Source organism: Gamsiella multidivaricata (genome assembly GCF_025024155.1).
Source record: "Gamsiella multidivaricata strain RSA 2152 chromosome Unknown BC939scaffold_2, whole genome shotgun sequence".
Classification (NCBI taxonomy): domain Eukaryota; kingdom Fungi; phylum Mortierellomycota; class Mortierellomycetes; order Mortierellales; family Mortierellaceae; genus Gamsiella; species Gamsiella multidivaricata.
Genome location: NW_026251710.1, coordinates 275 through 19,981, shown reverse-complemented (window position 1 = coordinate 19,981; position 19,707 = coordinate 275). Strand labels below are relative to the sequence as shown.

Here is a 19,707-nt window from a genome sequence, read left to right as displayed (position 1 = left end):
ACTCGCATGATCCCTTTCTCACCGACTGTCTCGGAGACTGTTTGGTGAGGGCAGTTTTTTTGTGAGTGGTAAGAGGGCCGTTTGCGGAAAGAGGAATAGATGTCCTCGAGGACGGAAGAGAGCGAGGCCTGGCGAAAGACTGATGAGGGTCGCAAAGATGGATCGCGTGTATCCATGTCGTTTGAAGGAAGTACAATGGCCGAGTAGCTTGGGTGTAGTGCAGAATGTGAAAGCTTTTGTCGCATTGGGTAGTTATTATGGGAGAGCTGGGGATGGGCTGATGAATTATGTTGCGAGGGGCAGGATTCCAGTTTGGGGATGGCCGAAGATCTGCGTGAATCTTTAATGAGAATGTTGAGAATGTCAATGATGGCGATGCAGGTGTTGAATGGCATAGAGAAGCCACGGAGGTATTTTTGAATGCGGGGTAAGTGGAGACGCTCAGGGGTTTGTACGATATATGGGTGTTCCAAATGAGCGGTAAGAGTTCTTGGAGCGCATGATGAGAACTCGTGAGAGAGAGGCACAGCTGGTTCCTGTCCCTGAAATTGTCACGTATGCGACACGAAGGGTGGTGCGAGGGCGATAAGGTGGGATCCCCAATGCATTCAAGGTCTCGTGCGCGTGTCTGATCTTCTGAGATATACAGGCACCGTAAAGGACCTCGCTGCATTGGACTTTAGAAAACGCAAGGCGAGATGTCGATGTAGACAGCATCCCTTGCAACGGATGCTCAGAGAAGCGCGACGAGAGGCCCTCTGGCAGACCGGGTATGACCAAGCGTGGGTCTGGGTAAGGTCTGAAATGAATTCGATGACCTCAGGCCAACCTTATCAGCAGGCGCTATATAACGTTTCTGCAGCTCTGGACAGCGAGCGCGCTGGTGGAGGACGGATGTGGATGATGTGTATCTCACCATGACGATGGTCAGCGCAGAAAGTCTAGACAAGGCGGGCCTAGTCTCGTCTTGGTCTGGAGGAGATGGAAAACCAACGAGGACATGACATGCTCCCCGACTCCCGACGCCATACGTATTGCCCCGGTCATCCTCTTTCCTGCCCACTCCTGCGGGGGTGCTGATGCCAGAAACGAGCGCATTTTTCCATAGAACATAGACAGGGGTGGTGTCGTCCAAGGGTAGGACACGCGCACGGGCTTCTGCTTGCAGGCATATCAGGCATATCTATGAGGAAAACATGCGGTAAGCACCACCCAGGGACCACCTTTCCATCCCCATTCCCCTCCTCATCCATTCTCTTTTGATTCATTCCCCTCATTCTCTCTCTCTCTCTCTCTCTCTCTCTTTCTCTCTCTTGATCGATTCATCTCATTCTCTCGCTCTCGCCCGATCCCTGCATCTGCTGCATCCACAACTTGTATATACACTCTGTACAGTCCTCGCGCCCCATACCCGTGCTTTCCTGCTTCCTAACGCTTGCCTCAGTCCATACCACCGCCACATCCACTCTTCTGCCTGACCAAAGCGCGTCGCACCCCCGGCCCGTTCGTCCAGGAACGCGAAAACCACTCCACTCCAGAAAAATAACCAATCTATCCACTGGTAAGTCGCGCAGAGTAATCAGCTCGTATTAAACTGGCATCTCTGAAGATTGTGCCTTTACTGACCCGACTTCAACTGACGATCATACTTGACGCAGCTATCGCCCATGGACCCCTTCACTGTACAGCAGCAAAACAACCGCGGACCGTCAACCGCGGAAGAGTTGCGTGTCGCGCCGCCTCTCGCAGATATTGACCAACCCCCTGTCCAAATCCCAGGACAGGCGCGTTTGGACGACGCCGTGGGAAAGGCCGTTGGTGGAACTGTCATTCCCTCGGACATGCGCCCCACAGACATGCCCTCGTCTACAAAGCTCGATGCTGCAAAGGCAGACCTGCCAGCAGAGGAGCAGCCTCAGCATCGTGCCAATCCCCAGTCCACGCAGGTCGACCAATCCTCCAATAGCACCGAAAAGAAAAACAGCGAGGCTAAGGACGAGGACAAGAAGGATGACAAGAAGGATGATAAGAAGGAGGTTCCCAAGGACAAGGTCGTTGGTGCCTATCCAGTTGTCACCCGCATTGGCTGGCTCGAGGCGTACAAGCGCACCGATGGCCCTAGCAACGAATTTCGCGACAAGTCCATCTGGATGGAGGAATTTGCAAGCAGTGCTCTCTTTGGCGCCTTCTGGCAGAATGCTGCTGCCGTGATTACGCTCCCGGTTGTGTGCTATGTAGTCTTCAAGCTGGGTGGTGGATTCGTCTCCTTGATTCTCATCATTGCTTTTGGAGGTACAGCAATACCTTTTTTTATTTTTTTTATAGCATCTTCCCGCGCTTTATCCAAGAGCTTTGAAGCAAGACGTTTAACTATGTTGCTAATCGAGATTGTCATTTTTCATTCTGGTTGACTGTACAGCTACATATTACAAGAACTCCATCCGCCGATTCAGACGGAATGCTAGGGATGATATCACCCGTGAGCTGATCCGCAATTCAGTAAGTTTTATGTCGACATCTATTGATGCGCGATCCTTGATGTCGTACCTGTTGTTGTCCTGAGCATTGACATTGCTGTTTATCTGGACACGAATATGTGTTTAACAATTTATCTCCTGATGGTTCATGCAGCTCGAGAATGACGCAGAATCTACAGAGTGGATTAACAACTTTATGTCAAAGTTCTGGCTCATTTATGAGCCGGTACTGAGTGCTACCGTTGTCCAGACCGTGGACGGCATCCTGGTGGACCAAACACCGGCATTCTTGGACTCTATTCGATTGACGACCTTCACTTTGGGAACCAAGGCCCCACGTGTGGAGAGCATCAAGACGTTCCCGAAGACCGATCCCGACGTCGTGGTATGCGCTTCTCCTATTTTGGTATAGCAACAACCAACTTTACCCAATGCATCGCACCAATGTACTTACCTCGCTTGCCTTACTGTATTCCATATATTTAGATGATGGACTGGAGAGTGTCGTTTACTCCCACAGATGTCGAGGACATGACTCCAAGGCAACTTCGCACTCAGATCAACCCAAAGATCTGTTTGACGATCCGCGTAGGAGGCAAAATGATCGGTGCTGGAATGCCAATCTTGGTCGAGGACGTTTCTTTCCAGGGCTACATTCGCCTCAAGCTGAAGTTGACATCCAACTTTCCGCATATCAAGACCCTCGACTTCACTTTTCTGGAACCTCCGATCATTGATTACGTCCTCAAGCCAGTTGGCGGTGAAACCTTTGGCATGGATATTGCACATGTATGTTTTCTCCTCTTTTTTCCTTGGCGCACAATGACAGCTAGCCGAGGGGTGGGTACTCTAATCTTTGCTAACTAGTATTTGTCTGGATTTTGTCCTCATAATAGATTCCAGGCCTACACTCATTTATTCGCGACCAGACAAACGCCATCCTTGGCCCTATGATGTATGCTCCGAACGTGTACACTCTGGACCTTGAACAGATGATGAGTGGCGGATCTGCGTTGAATGCAGCCATTGGTATCGTTCAATTCACGGTCTACAACGCCAAGGACCTTAAGAATGCTGAGATGTTGGGCAAATCGGATCCATATATTAAGATTCGTCTTGGCAACCGCCCCGAGCTTGCGTCGACTGCCGTTCAGAAGAACACGTACGTTTTTTTTTTTTTTTTTTTTTTTTTTTGTAATGCATTCATGAGTTAGGACAAGATGTTCGGGCATAGTCCCAGCATTGAGTAATAGTCGACTAACTCAGCTACCGGCTATTTGTCCTTGTAATCGTATTTAGCGTCAACCCGGTGTGGAACGAAACAAACATCATTCTGATCAACAACCTCAACGAGGTCGTGTGCATGGAAATCTTTGACAAGGACAACGTCCGCAAGGATCCCTCACTCGGTCAGGCCAATTTTGATCTAAAGTCGCTGGAGGAAGATCCTGTGCAGGACGATGTTTGGTGCAAAGTTCTTCGAAACGGCAAGGAGCGCGGCTCTGTTCGCATTCGCGCCGCATTCTTTCCTGTACAGAAACCTGAACCTATTACTGAAGGAGGCGAGGCAGTCCCTGTCGAGTCCAACTCGGGTATCTTGTCGATGAACCTGGCACAGGCCAAAGATATTGCTCGCAGTGGCAAGACCAAGTCCCTGTGCCAGATCTCCTTGAACGGCCGTATCGTGCACGAGACAAAGAAGATGCTTGGAGCAAGTCCAGCCTGGGGTGCTGACGTTGATGTTTTTGTTACGGATCTTCAGGCTGCTCAGATCAAAGTGGATGTCGTTTCAGATGGTAGCGTTTTCGGCTCGTATGGCGTCTCAGCTAGCAAGCTCTTGCAGGACACTGAAAACAAGGTCGAGTGGGCCACACTCAATGGTGGCGATAGTACTGGAAAGATCAAGATGACCGCTATCTGGAAGCCGATCCTCATGGGAGAGGGCCTCAACCCGACCGTGCATAAGCCCGCCTTTGGTGTGTTACGTGTGCAGTTCTTTGCTGGTCGCGACATTCGAAACGTCGAGATCGGAAGCAGCTCTGACCCTTACGTTGTCATTACTGGAGAAAGAGGACTCGGTCATGGACGCACCAAGGCGATCGAAAACAACCTGAATCCGGTGTGGAATGAGATTCACTATGTGGCGGTCAACTCGGTTAAGCAGGTCTTTGATTTTGAGGTCTATGACTATCAGAAGGTGACCAAGGACAGGACTCTCGGAAAGACATCGTTCAACGTGAGTGAGGTCATCGAAGAATTACCCGACAAGGCCGGATATGTCGCTCGCCCAAAAGTGGATCGATGGGCACCGCTGAAGCAGAAGGGCGGCTCTAACAAGGGCGAGATCCATTATGAGATTTCTTTCTATCCGTCTCTCGATCTCGCTCAGGAGGCCACAGAGAACGAGCGTGCCGCTTCACCTCTTGCGTCTGTAACCGCGCCCAACTCCAACGGCGTGGCTCCTGAACAGGTTGCACCCTACAATGTAGCGTCTGCATCCTCGGCACCCATGGATATGACTACCAACAATGCCCCCACAACTTTGCACCCAGGGACCATTTCCGCACGCGAAGAACTTGAGTACGACTCTGGAATTCTCGTCACAACGTTGATTGGCGCCGATCTGGATCGATCTGGAGCATACTGCGAGTTCTATATCGACAGCGACTACTACCAATATAAATCGCAGGTCCAAAAGACCCGTGCCCCCAAGTGGAACGAAGTGGCCGATATTTTCGTCAAGGAGCTCGAGTACGCTAAGCTGACGGTTGTTGTCAAAGAAAAGTCCTCGATGGAAAAGGATCCCATTATCGGTGTGTTTACCAGTCATGTCCGATCATTACTGGAGGACTATCCTAAAGATATGGCGAGCCTTCCTTTGCTCGACAGGGGCAGCCAGCGAGGTAGCATTCAGCTCAAGTTTAAATACCTGCCTGTCCCGATTGAGCTCTTACCCAAGGAGCGTCTCGATAGTAAGTCTTCAAAAGGAAAAGAAGGAGTATCTTCTTGTTGTTAACTGGATTGAAGAATCCAAGCTAACAAAGCACGTTGTTTTTCTTGCGTTCTTTCCATTCTTTTCACAAAGATATGGGCAACCTTACCATTAACTTAATCAGGGCCAGAAACTTGATCGCAGCTGACCGCTCCGGTGCCAGCGATCCATACCTGATCTTCAAGGTGAATGGTAAAGACGTCTACAAGTCTGAGGTCATCAAAAAGACTCTCAATCCAGAATACAATGAGAATTTTGTTCTCCCTATTGTAAGTATTCGTCGGATATTGAGCACTTTGCTTACAAGTGATGTCTTGACTGTATTGTGCTGTTTCTCATCATTGTCTATATAACATTTTTGTCACGCAGGTATCCCGCGCAGACGACCAGCTGTCCTTTGAGGTCTTTGACTGGAACCAAGTGTCGACTGCAAAGTCCCTCGGAGTGGGCACAATCGATCTTCGTAGCATCCAACTAGTTCTTCCCAATGATTTCCTGGTCCCTTTGCAGAATAAGCACAATCAGGGCGAGGTTCTGTTGCGTGTGAAATTCATGCCCGAGTTTCTGTCGTCCAACAAGCGCAAGTCGGGGTTCGGTGCAACGTTCCTGGGCGGAGGAGTGAACGCAATCGGCCATGCTGGAATGGCAGGAGTGGGCGCTGTCGCTGGTGGAGTTGGTGCTGTAGGGCAAGGAGCGATGGGTGTTACAGGAGCTGTCGGGAAGGGTGCGATCAAGGGTGTCGGCGCAGTGGGTAAAGGCGTCTTTGGTGGTCTCTCTGCTGGTGCATCTGCTGTTGGTCTTCATAGACGAGCAGACAAGTCTGGATCCCAACACGGCATTGATCCTTCCAGTTCAGCAGGCATGGGTGCACCTGCAGTGAGTGCTGATCAGTCGCATGCAGTCGGTGCACCAGGTAATCTGACTATCCATGTTGTTGAGGCAGACGGACTATTGGGCGTCGACAGGAGTGGTTCTAGCGATCCCTATGTGAAGGTTGCAGTCAACGGACAAAGCGTGTTGAAGACCAAGGTGAAGAAGGAGACCCTTGCACCCAACTGGAACGAATCTGTTGTCGTCAAAGTCCAGGGTGGACATCCTATTACAATGAACTGCCTGGTCAAGGACCACAATACCCTTGGTGGAAACAAGGACTTGGGCGACTGTGACATTCCGGTGTGGGAATACATCCAGCCAGGAGCCGAAGGACCCTCAGGTCAAAACCGCGCCGATTTCTGGGCAGCCCTGGGCGGTACTGGTGGACGACTCCATCTTGCTCTCGAGTTTGAGCCGAGCTCTGGTCAGTAGAGACATACGCAGATCCTGCACTATGAATAAATCATGTCTCAAAGGCTCTTGCTAGTTGGCTAGGCCACTTCTGGGTCGTCAATCTACCTATTAAGATGTATGAATGAATAGACCAAGAAAAGAAAGCAGATTCAGACGAAACAGGATTTTTCCTTTCAATGTTTATCACACCATACCGTCCCAGAGGAAATGGATTAATGGTTATGTCAAATTATGGGATCGATGTACCCCTTCAATTCAGCTTGACATAAAAACGCAAGAATTGTTCATTATTCTTTATTAGCTGTTCCCGCCTACTCTATTCAAGTCTCTCTTCCTGGTACCCCGCTCTCTGGTGAGTACGAATGACCCGGTATTTTATTTTTCTATCCGACATACCACGCCTTAGCCCGCTAAACCCATGTCTCTTTCCCTCTCCTTTATGACAATACAGCAAGACATTAGGCCTCTTCTGCAAGAGACCTCGTCACCCGTCTCACGGAAGATTTTAACGTTGCTAGCTTCCATTCGCAGAAGGACTGAAGTCCACTCTCGCTCCAATCCCTTGTCTGATGCCTCCTTCCCGCAGGGAACACAGTATGCAGCGACGTTGTAGTTGAATGGTCGGATGTCTTCAAAGTATTGTGGATTCGTAAGCCCTTTGGCGGTTATGATTGCGTCCTTGACGTCCTTGCGCATCGTGATGGGAGTAATCTAACCAAATAAATAGTCTCGCAAAGCGGCTCAACAGAGTGGGTTGGTCCTTTGCTGAAGGAGTGTATCGATGCATGTGGTCTAACCATTGTGGGGTCACCAGCGTAGGTCCTCGCAATCACGGTTCTGTGCTGGCTGATGAGAAAGGGGAAAACCCCTTCCTGTCTGAGTCCACAATAAAAAGCTCTTTAATCCATGGCGAGCAATCTCAACGGCCGTCGGAAGTGGTGTGTCCCAAACCATGAATTTCCTTGCTGGCGAAAAATAAATAGGCAAAATGCCAACACAACGTATGATCTGACCAGGTAAAAAAAAAAAATGGGATAAAAAGGATTGAGAGAAAGAAGTGTAAGAGAGAAGAAGAAAGAGAGCCCCAAATGATTACTTCCCGACCAGCAACGCGTAGGTCCGATTCCCAGAATTCTTACTGGCAAGCGGGTGTCGATGCGATGGGTCTGTTACAGAGAAGAGACGGCCGCACGAGGCAGAAGGAGGTTGAGAAAGCGATGTGAGGACATGAGGATGTGCAGGGTGAGGAAAGAGAAAAGACGTCTCCATCGCCCCGCTTTCTCGCCTCTCTCATCCATCCCACAACTCCATCCTTTCCATCCTTTCCATCCTTTCTACCACCTCAGCCGTTCGTCTATCTCATCGTTTCCACGGGCGCCGACCCTTCCAAACTCCTCTGTCTCCTCTTGGAAACGTACGTGCTTGTATTTCTTTTGCCCCCACACATAATTCCTTGTCAAAGGTGCCCCGCTTCTTTATCTCCAGCAGATATACTTCGGGTTCTGCCGGGCCGGAAGTGGCTATGGCAACAGTGGTCTTCAGATGGGTGCACTCCCGGGTGCCTTGTTAGTAAGCTGTTTGACATGAAGCCCAGCGAAGAGTCTTTGAGGTAAATTGTTGACTAACTTTTTTTTTTGTCTTCATCAATGAGTCCTTTTACACGCAGCCTTACAAGCTCCAAATCAGCAAGGGTGCAATTCTCCACAACGGTACCATCATGACCACCTCAACCAATCCTGCAACCTACTATGAGCTCTGCTTGACTAGTGGAGAAAAAGCGACAGCCCTGGGTTATTTCAAATTCTCCAAAGTCTCTTCTGCATACCTCGGGTTTGTCAGCGACTCCTGGAAGAGATTCATTGCAAATATGAAACCTTACACCAGAAGAATCGAGCTGCAACAGGATTGGGATCAACATCGGCAGGAAAGGAAGGATTACTGGAGCTCAAGAAAGATAGAAGAGGAAGCGGTGGCCGAGCAGGTAAAAGAAAAAAAAAACGCGTCGCGCGTTTGATGATAACTCCGAAGCCAGGGACGATTTGCTAAGGCACGAGACGCATTTTTTTTTTATGGTTTATGGTTCTCTCTTCATAGAGACCTCCCGTTTTCAAACAGTAGCAACGGTGGTAGCAGCAGCAGCAGCGATAGCAACAGTGGCAATAACAGCAGAAACGATCCTGCTTGTATCGCCAGCGGAGGTAGTGAAGGTACCGCTAACGGCAGCAGCGATGGCCACAATGCCGCCAAGCGACGCAGGGGAAACAGCGCCTTCGAAGTTATTTGAGGGCCGCCCTTGTTCGACCTCTTTGCTTACATCTCCAGCAAGGTACTGCATTTCTTTTTCTTCTTCTTCTTCTTCTTCTTCTTATTATTATTATTATTCCGGGTTTTTGAAACTGAACTACGTTCGTCGTGGCCTGTCACCTTATTGTAGGCACCGGATGTAAAGCCCAACTCTCTTTCAGACGTGCCCTCCACCGCAGACTACCCAACGTCCACCGGCTCGCTGTAAACGCACATATCGAGCTATGCAAGGACAACATCACGTAGCAGGAGATAAATAATGTTTAGTAAGTGATTATACGAATGTGTCTGGTGTCTCAGCGGCTTCTCTTGATAACGTTTACTAATGTGTAATTTGATGCTCTTCTGTGAATATGTATCCAATGCAGTCACTTGCAAAGGAATCACATCTCATCCAAACTTCAAACAGCTCTTCACCATCATGCACCAAAGTCATAGGTGAGCCCAGCGAAAGCCCATGTGTTTTTTTAAATGAGCATGAAAACTCCCTTGGTATAGGAAGCGCTACGACAGTTCCCTTCTGACAGTTAATTGGTCGACTGGGTGGTTGGGCGCAGTAAGAAATCACGGCGAAAACTCACGGGTTCGCGCCGAAAGTCTGCTTGTTCAATGCAAAATCGTTTAGCCGCTGCTCTTGGTTGACCATTAGGGTGGCTGGTTATACGATGATGATGTACTGAATACGTAGACACGATCTGCTTACTTTAACATGTCTTTGACCAAGGGGGATCTCTATTTTTTTATGCGTTGCACAGTTATGTAGTGTATACACTAACATCTTGACTTTCTTGATTACAACTTGTGATGATCCGGCTTTGTGAGAGCCGGATCACCCTAGGAACAAGCGGGAGTTGTCAAAGGCGGCGGCTGACACTAATAGGGAACGTGAGCTGCTGGGGTTTGACCTTGTTGTGAACGCGCATAGCATGCAGAATAGAGGAGATTTTTATACTGTATTAGGGGGCTTCAAACTTTGACATTCGCAAAATCAAACGCGTACTCATTAGCCAAACACTTTGTACACAAACGCGCCTTATAATCCGCCCTTTCAAACCTCGTCACTATGGCAGATTTCATTTGCCTCTGCCCACAGCTAGTATCCGCGTGCTCTTCTGATTTTCAGCTTTGCGATTGCATCCTCTGTTCCTTCATCGTCATCATTGAGGATCGTGAGAACGATGAGCTGCTCCAGGCCGGATAGTAGCTGTTTGTATTCTGACTTAAATGGCATGGGGATCGGGTTGGTGGTTGGCTTCGCTCGTCTTGATTGTGCTCATCATTTTTTGAATTAATGTTCGTTCATCCTCTTTCAAATAGTGGTATTCTTGTTCTCATATATTTGTTCCTCATCATTATATAACGACCGTAATATGCTCGCCTCATTTGAACGACTCGTGTTTTTATTTTAAGTTGAACTTAGCGACCAATTGGGTGTTCTCTCGTACATTGTACTTCCTCCTTTGAACTTGATACCTTCTCTGATCTTCCTAGGAATACTTTGGTAGTCCAGTTCAGTGCCAAGCCAGGCATCTTCCAATAAGGTTCTCTGGTGGTCCTAGTTCACACTCCAGCTTAGCGAGATCGTTTGAGAGAGAGGGTATGTGAGTGTGTGCGGGAGAGAGAAAGGGAAGAGAGACTCGATTGAATGTATCTCTCAACCCAGATGATTCATTTGACAGTGAAGAGCGAGCACCAGAGCACCAGCTTCAACAACGCATCGGACCCAACGATGGCTGGTTACTGCTATTTACAATGCTGGTAATTTGTCTCTTTTTTTTATACATGGTCTTCGCTGGCCCGATACCGGCAACCCGACCCGAGACCCTAACAAGTGTATGAGTCCGCAAACGCCTTTGGCCTGCCTGGCTTGGATCGCAACTTCGACGCAATGCTGCCCTCAACGTCAATACTCTTGAGTGCAATCGACTTTCGATTAGATGGTGAATTTGGCGGAAAGTCCTCCTCATCGTCGTCTTTCAGTCGATCCATGATCGACTTTCGCCTGCCGGTCTGCTTGGTAGGGGAGTTCAGCACGAGAGGGTCCCACTCCAGATCCCTAGACTCCTTCTCCTCGGATGGTAGTGGCAAGGCCATCTTGTTGCCCCTGCGAAGTCGGCGCTCGTACTCCGCTTTCTTGACAAGCACTTCTCTTGAGTACTGATCATACAAAGCCTAGATATATAATACAAGGACAATAGTCGGCGCATCGCGTCAGTGAATGCAAAAACACAACCAAAAACCAAGACAATTCGCACAACACTTACCAAAAGGTTGAACAGGCGATGCATATCCTTTTTCATAAAGTCCAAGATCTCGGCCTCCGTTTGAGGCAGTATGATTTTGTCGCAAGCGGGACCAGCGACCCAAATATCATCCAGTTTTTTCATCGAAAATGTTGTTGCCTCCATCCCTATACACAGTCGATAGATGCCATCACAGTTAGGAAATGCGACAGGCCGCACAAGGCAAAGAGAATGAACTTGAAGGGGGTCTTACCTCGCATGCAACAATTGGTGGGCAGTCCAGCCCATAATTTCTCAACAATAATATAATTGGCTTCATGGCCTTGATAGTCCTGTGAAGCTGAATGTCGTCTTTGACATCAGTACACAACGCCTTCTTCAATTCGAAATTGGCAACCTCGAGGTCTTCAACGGTCATAGTGGAATCACATTTTCGCGTTCCTGCGTTGATGCCAAAGATGTCCAATAGATCCAAGTTCGATTGTCTGGCAGCCGTGAGGCCCTGTTCACCACTACAGAAAATTCGTTCCATAAAATCAATATTAGCAACAGGCTTCACTCAACAGAAATCTTTGGCAGGACATGATCGCATCACTTACAGGTTCAACGCCAAACAAGCTGTTGCCGGCAACTGCTCTCGGAAAATGGCTGACCACAGACTGACAGCATCTCCCTCTGATGCGTCCTTTGTTCGGCCAGACAAAGGTCGCTCTGCATGCTTGAGGCTAAGTTACAACCTAGAGTTAGTATTACTGATTGGTAGAGCAGTATCTCCATAATATCCATAATAAGTAATTCATCCACAACTGTTTACATTGTTTTGAGAGCGTCAAGAGAACGGCAATAAGGCTCCGAGCCTGGTGTAGCCTGGATTTGGTAAATCTTGCTAATGATCGGCTGTGCCTTCACTCCAGTGTCCGTCTTCGCTGCACACTCGGCCATCTCCACCAAGGGTGCAACGATAGCAGCAAACCCCATGTCTGGATTGTTGAGCTCTTTGACAGCGCAGGCATCCAGTCCTCGCTCGTAGTCATCCTTGAAGGCAGCATTCGCATCTTGACAGAACATGTTCCAGACTCCTGAGAGAGAAACACTAGACAACATAACAAGATACAGGGTCAGTAACGGTCATCTTGAGTCAAAACCATAGAACACAGAGAATTTAACTTACAACACGTCCTTGAGCGATAGAGTACTCTGGATTTGTGTATTTGGTCCTATTGTTCGCTTTCTTGAGGTATGACAGAGACAGGCGGCATAGAGTCTGGTGTCTTGGGGAAAGATTGTCCTGTACTGCTGTGGACTCGGGTAACGCCTCATATATCCCAAAGTGCTGTAAAAGTGAAGAGCAAAGAGTCAGCGTCAAAAGTACTCGCCCCGACAATCAATCCCATGGTATTTTTGAAGCAAGAGCAAGAGCAAAGCATACCATGGCATGGGCAATGTCCACAAGCGACCTAAATGTGGCGTGTCCCTTTTCGAGCCGACGCCGCTTTATCGCTTCCACCAGAGAATCTCCCGGTCTCTCACGACTTTTCGATGACGATGAGGACAACGAAGCCTCAACAGTGGACGACGAATTGATGTGAGGCGAAAACAGAGCATCGGTGGACAGAGACTTGCTGTGGAGGTCAGAGGTCATACCACCGGTGGACAAAGGAGCCGGTGCTAAAGAAGTAGATATCAGACATTCGTGACAATAATAAGCTGTAGACAACAAGCGATCTCATGAGGAAGGGGCCTTACCATTGCGGACCATCATTGTAAGTTCCTTGCTGACGTGATGAACTTGCTCTGAACTCTCTTGTAACAGGTTGACTTTATGGTTCTTCACAATGCGATTCGCAAGAACGGACTGAGCATCGTCGTCGATGTTGTGAACCTTGGCACCAACATCTCGAAGAACTTGGACTTCGCTTTTCGAGAACTCGACCATCCATTCCTCCCACTCATGAATGATGGCTTCCTTTGATTCCGTCATCATATGTCGATGTTCAAAGTATCCGCGAGGACACGCAAAAAGAACATTGGGCAATGCTGTAAAATAAGAAACGCCAGTGCGAAGACTATTCAGCGATGCTTGCCAGTCGACCTTGTCGACCTTCTTGTCAGCGCGATTCTTTCGGTGACCGCCCATTATATGGAGTCTAAACGTTGGATAATTGCTGCATCAGTATCAGATTCATCAAACAAAGCCATTTCCGAATGTGCATGTCAAAGAATATCACGTCAACAAACATGACCAAGGCTGTGTGCGATCCTTGTTCAATATGTTTTCGTGAGGGCCACTAAGCCAACCAACATGTCTTTCACTCTCACACGGCGAACGAGTGTAAAGAACGCTGGTATATCACCGACCCTAATGGCAGGGGAGGCTTCACCCGTTGTTCGACCAATTGACACATTCCCAACGATCCATAGGTTCTCAATGACCAGAGATGCAGTCAAAGATACTGGAACGGTTGGGCGTGCTGGCATAGAAAAATGGTACGGTGAAGAGATGGATCGAGCAGCCTTTAAAAGAAGCAACAGTGACCAAGGACTTGTGGGATCCTTGTTCAACAGCTTAGAGGCGAAGTCGCTAAGCCAACCAACGCAACCATTACACTCTCACAAGGCAAACGAGTGAATAGTGCTGGTGCATCATCAACCCTGAAAAGGGAGGCTTCACCCGCTGTTTGACCAATTAACACATTCCCAACGATCCACAGGTTCCCAATAACCGGAAATGCGGTCAAAGATACTGGAACGGCTGGGCGTGCCGAACGACGTCATACTCGCTCTTCGGGGGGAGAGGATGAGTACTGTAACATGTTACCTTTTTGTAAATGAAATAAATGAAGTTTCGCGACAATGACGTTGCAATCGACCGAGAGGAGAAGGATGTAATGGGCCGCGCGATGGGCCAAGACACGGATGGAGTGTGTAGAAACGAGAGTGTGATAGCAGAGTCGAGGATTAGAGGAGTCAGAACAGTCGGGACTGGAAGGAAGGATGGGTGGATGCTGGCGCGTGTGGGTGTGATGGACGAAGAACAATGGACAATGGACAGGACACAAATGATGGCAAGGGCCTCACTTCTCAAAGAGAAAGCAGGGCAATGGGCGCTCAAATTGCGTCATAGCATACGGCTCTAACGAGCTTTTCGCCATGGTCCACAAGTCTTCAACATCGCTTCATCATCTCAGTCATCTCCCTTTCCGACATCTGTTGCCAAAGGTCAGTGCTTCCCATTCTCTCCTCCCACACACGCACACTCGATTCCCTTTCGTTTTCATTCAAACTGGCTGCACTGTGAAAGGAAGGCATGGTCCTGGACTATGTCCTTCTAATGGTGGGGTGGTCATTGCAGAACCCGTGTCGAGGAGGTCTACCGGCCGGATCGACGCCACTTGCGCTTTAATGGATCGAGTGTTGTACAGACAACTATTGTTTTTTCCCATATGTTTCCTGGCTGTTTACCAGCGCGTGATACCCGAAGCAATTGATTAGGACTCTGTCTAACCAATTTTTTTTCCTTTTCTCGCTTTGGATTCCTCTTTTCTTGGTCGAGTTGACGCGTTCGCCGCAAGACAGAAAATAGCCAACCTATTCTTGTATCTCCTTCGTCTGAGCCTCATTCATCAGCGTGTAAAGTGCAAAAACAAAAATTCCGTGCACGCGATGTTCCACAGAGCTTCGATCAATACCATATCTCACACTGTAGAATGAAAGAGAAGACCTGCCTTAATTTGGAACATTATGCCAAACAGATTAAACCCAAGATTAAGAAGGGATGTGTCCTGTGTTAAACAAGCTTGCGACCGTTGGAATGCATGGATCGAATTACAGCAGTAACATAGTTTGCAGCATTTCCACCGTTTGATAGTCACAAAGCGGCACAGCCACTAATAATGACACCACAACACATGAGAATGCTTGAATAAGGGTTTCATTGACGAAAACCTGAGGGGTGATAAGCAGTAAGTGAGAGAAGGAAGTGTTTAAGCTCTGTCTGTCACAGTAGGAAAAGCCCAGACCCACGGAGATGGATACATGGACAAGCGGAGTGCTGTTAGGCAATTTTCCTGACCAATGAAGCTGCCAAGCTCAACGCGATACAAATATTAGTGTAAATAGCAGATACAGTATAGATATAGAAGGTCTCTAATTTACAACCTTGTGGGACATCTCCGCACCGCAAGTATGAATCCACACTGTACAGTCCACGTTTACAATAAGCTACAAAATATAGCTTATTGTGAATTTTGGTATTCTGTCAGTTCGAAAATATATCAAAATTTTACTCTCATTGGGCCGTATGCCATATGTCTATGAGATCGAACCATGACCACAATGCTATATAGACCTCGGCCAGTGAGAGTAAAGTTTTGATACCAAAATTCATAATAAGCTACAAAATGTAGCTTATTGTAAACATGGACTGTACTGGTTTATCGTCCCCGTGCGCGGAACGACCATTTCACTGCGGCACTTTTTCTCATGAGCAACGAAGTGGCCGTACCTGGTCGATCGCGACAACTTTGTTCAGCGCTGGTGTCGACTTTTGGGGTTCGATCGCGTTATGCCATTTCTGTATTAGGGTGTGAGGACCATGAGCGGCCTCTCAAAAGGATAACATATAAAAAATGCTGCTCTCAAGCCATATTTGTGAACCGGGAAAAGAGAGCGAGAGTGAAAGGGCGACGGGAGGAAAGAGAACTCGAGGAGCCTCTATTGTCGTCGCCATGACTGCTTGTGTTTGTCAAGAAAGCTAACGGAATAACAGTGTCAAGCAATACACAAGCAAACACGCAGATGCTGTTGTTGAGAGTACTGCGGGAGGGATGAAAAGTAGATCGGTCGCGATCGGGCCAAAGGGCAGAGCCAAGGGTAGCCGAGATACGAATGAACCCATGATATGGATCCCGTCGCCTTCGACTGCGCCCCCCCTTGGATTGTGTATGCCCATGGACATGTCCAAGAAGACAACAAAGCGGTTGGTTACTTCCTCGGAGAAAACACAAGTCCGATCAAAATGGCCCATGAAGGCACATGGACACAAAATATGCTCGAAATCCGAGAATGGGACACGCCGCTTTTTTTTATAGTTGATTTGTCGCAATCAGGACGCAGATCAGAAAACCGAAACCTTGTTTGCATTGCCCAAGCGATCTTCTTCGCCCTTATTTAGTTTTACTTGGTTCCTTCAATTCAGCTTTCTATCTTGGCAGAGGCCTTACTCAGTATTGCGAAAAAAAACGGCTCATCCTCCCATCTTCTTTTGCTATTTGCGTTTACTGTTATCCTCCTATCCTTTTATTCCTTTTCGTCTCTTTCTTCCATTTGCTCTTCATTAAACCCGCCATCCACCCGGTCTTCGTTCGTCAAAACCTTCAGTACCTCATCACACTCAGCCATGCCACGCTTTCGAAAGGCCTCCGATGGCGTTATCTTTGCCACGTTCTACTGGTTCTTCTTCCTTGGAGCAGGTACAAAACAGCATCTACCATCTACCTTGACCTTCTGTCGACATTGCAGTACTTCTCCCGCACAAAAGTGTAGCTCGGTATCTGGCGATATTGTCGCTCACTCACCCACTATGTTCTTGCATGCAATAGTGGGAACGCTGACCTATTATGCACAGGCTAGGATCAAAACCGTCCTCGCTCGGGAATTTATTCTTCTATCGACCAGCATCTATGCATCCAACACTAGGGAAATGGTCATGCCGGACCTTATCTTCTGCACTCAACACCTGGCATTTGACCCCCTCAAAACGCCGCTTTATTGGGATTATGACTATATCCCTCTCAAAGGACCAACAGTTCCTGCTAACAAGAGTGTCCTAACACCCTGTGTTGGCGAATACGTTACCGAAATGTACATCTTCCGATCCATGTACTCAACGTTTCCAACAGCAAATACTTCAATCGGATTTGTAGGGCCAATGTTTGAATTCAACGGGAGCAGCCCATTGGCTTCGGCAAGTACAACCGAACAAAAAAAAAACGACACCGTGGGCAATGTTTTGCTAGCCGTTTATGATGTCAACTTTTTAACGCGTGATTCAACATTTCGCTCGCACTGTCAAAAAGAGAGCCTACGGGGTCGTCTACATCGTCCCGCCTGGTAAGTTGACGTTTGTGAAGCGCCAAATCAACCCAATGTCGTTACCTTAAATTACTTCTAAGCCGTCTCTCGTTCCTGTCTTTTATTGCACTTTCTCTTCTCCATCTTTCTTCCTGCGATAGAAAACAATCGGTACCGCAATACCACTTATGTCACTGGGAGGAGTCCTCTTGCTGATCGAACCTTTGGAGAGTATCAGCATGCCTTTGTCCAGGATAATTCCGTGGCTTGGCTCACCTCTACACTGGAGACGACGCGCGTCCTGAGAAGTGACTTTTTGGGACTCTTTGGTTTGTACAACGACTCTGCGACTATATACGATGTCAAGTCAAACGCCGAAGTGATTTTGGACCAGAACAAAACACACATCTATTATCAATTCCCGAACATGCAGATTGAGAGCCGTCAGGTTTTGTAAGTCCTTTTTACAAATACTTTTGCTTTCCTTGTCACTGCAGCGCCGTTACCCCTCTGTTCTTTCTCTCTCGCTAAAGCATTCTTTCGATTTTTTCTCGCTACCGATGATTTTTCAGGCTGCTGAGCATTCCCGAGGCCATCTCGTCCTGGGGAGGCGCCTTCTCGATTATCCTCTCCATCTTTTACGCGCTATTCGGTAAAGGGTATGGTCATCTCAGACGAAGCGTAAACGCGATGAACGCCGCTTTTCTTTTTTTTTTGGGGGGGGGATTCTTTTTCCCAATTTCCTCATCAACGTCGACATTTTTTTCGTCCGCCTCTATTCCTTCTCATTAGAGCATTCTCACCGTTTGGTATCATCCAGAAATCCGTCCTGCGCAATGGTACCAGGGCCAAGATCGCGAGTGTGTACACCAACGGCAGAAAGGGCAACAATGAAAATAATAACGACAAGTCCAATTCTCTCACATATCTCGACAACAATAAGCAGGATGCTCGAGATACGAATGCGCCCCTACCGTTCGTTCTCGGCGGAGCAAATTACCAACCATGTCAACAGGATCTGACAGCCCTCCATCAGCAACAACAAGAGATCCATCATGAAGAACTCGTCGCCCTCCGTCAACAGATCCGAGCCCTCAGGCAGGACGTGAGCCACCTTCAAAGGCACGAGCAGCGGGTCAAGGAGTTTTACCTCGATATGGAACTGATGGAGACCGCGGATGTGGCCCCAGGTGCGACAATGCCTGAATTTGGGCAGCCTACCTCCGAGCGCCCCTTCACATCTGGTAAATCGGACTCACTCTCTGGAGGCGAGGGACACAATGTGAGGCAGCGGAAAGGATGGGCCCAGAAGCTCTTCAATAACGAAGCCGAGTTCCAAGAGGTTCCCAGGGAGGAAACACTGGCGCTCAGACGTGCCGAGCATGGTATGGGAGGATATACCCAGCATACCCAACAGACAGACCCCACTCCCGAAAACGTCCATTGGAGCGCGGGATCCGGAAGAGATGCGAATATTGAGATGCGACCTATCTAAACCGCCTCTCCAACCACAACAGAAGATAATATACAGTGCTCACCAAAAGTGATTACAAGTTTCGCTCATTTCGACATCCATTCTCCATGCTCATCTCCATCTCCTCCATCCCTCATAGTACTCATACCAAACACTTCTCGGATAAATATTGTTGCGCTTGGAGATAGTTCTTTTACAGTTGTATGGAGTAAGGAAACTCCCAATCTGAATGCTCGAATAATTTGTGTTCCACACTGAATACAAGGGTCTAACGCACAACTACGCACACTGTAGCGAGTGATCAGCACAACGGTCTTCTTGTTCAACTGGAACCATAATTCATTATTGATATATCTAAGCAAAAGGGTACCTGTAGCGAGTGATCAGCACAACGGTCTTCTTGTTCAACTGGAACAAGGAACAAAAGACCGCTAGCTTCGATCCTCCTTTTATACAGGCACAACCCCAAAACCTAATATCAAATCCTGCGTACCCTTGGTGGCTGCTGGCCAACAATATGATCATTGCATTATTGGATCTTTGGAAGTGAGTGAAGACATGATTCAAAGTTGCTGAAAGAAATGAGGACTATAAGTAGTCTATCTTTTACGTCTTTTTATTACCTTTCGTTGAGAAGAGCGCCTTGGAGATCCGTATCCGCATCAGGAATTAAGAAGAACGGAACACAAAGGCATTGTTAATACTCCATCAGATATTTATCAACAGTCTGAATACTCTTTATCTTTGTCATTGATCTTTCACTCTGTAGTAATACATGGCAGCCTACCACATTCCAGGAATCAGACCCCTTGCAACAGGATTATCACTCGGTTACCAAGCCGCACGGTTACGACATGC

The 19,707-nt window shown here is 48.0% G+C and overlaps 3 protein-coding genes across 3 annotated transcripts; 2 read left to right on the top strand and 1 right to left on the bottom strand.

Moving 5' to 3' along the window:
* Positions 1-1,667: 1,667 nt before the first annotated feature.
* On the top strand, positions 1,668-6,774 carry BC939DRAFT_498271 (C2 domain-containing protein; the record flags this gene model as incomplete). Its single annotated transcript, XM_051559792.1, has 8 exons — positions 1,668-2,292; positions 2,420-2,499; positions 2,632-2,862; positions 2,964-3,266; positions 3,374-3,639; positions 3,777-5,449; positions 5,563-5,738; positions 5,839-6,774. 8 exons carry the CDS (start codon positions 1,668-1,670, stop codon positions 6,772-6,774), a joined length of 4,290 nt encoding a protein of 1,429 aa, XP_051417317.1.
* A 3,930-nt stretch (positions 6,775-10,704) lies between these two features.
* BC939DRAFT_97186 (uncharacterized protein) lies at positions 10,705-11,691 on the bottom strand. Its single transcript, XM_051562032.1, has 3 exons — positions 11,557-11,691; positions 11,325-11,470; positions 10,705-11,232 (listed from the first exon to the last, which is right to left on the bottom strand). The coding sequence occupies exons 1-3, from the start codon at positions 11,561-11,563 to the stop codon at positions 10,885-10,887; spliced, it is 501 nt and encodes a 166-aa protein (XP_051417316.1). The 5' UTR covers positions 11,564-11,691; the 3' UTR covers positions 10,705-10,884.
* A 5,010-nt stretch (positions 11,692-16,701) lies between these two features.
* Positions 16,702-19,106, top strand: BC939DRAFT_488707 (uncharacterized protein; the record flags this gene model as incomplete). The annotated part of the gene is made up of 4 exons (XM_051559385.1): positions 16,702-16,774; positions 17,537-17,828; positions 17,948-18,034; positions 18,168-19,106. The coding sequence occupies 4 exons, from the start codon at positions 16,702-16,704 to the stop codon at positions 18,868-18,870; spliced, it is 1,155 nt and encodes a 384-aa protein (XP_051417315.1). The 3' UTR covers positions 18,871-19,106.
* Between the last annotated feature and the right edge of the window lie 601 nt (positions 19,107-19,707).

Excerpts from the sequence above, each read along its gene's own strand:
- BC939DRAFT_97186 (XM_051562032.1), bottom strand. Across the intron at positions 11,233-11,324 it reads ATCGCCTGTTCAACCTTTTG|GCTTTGTATGATCAGTACTC; the intron begins GTAAGTGTTGTG and ends TTATATATCTAG.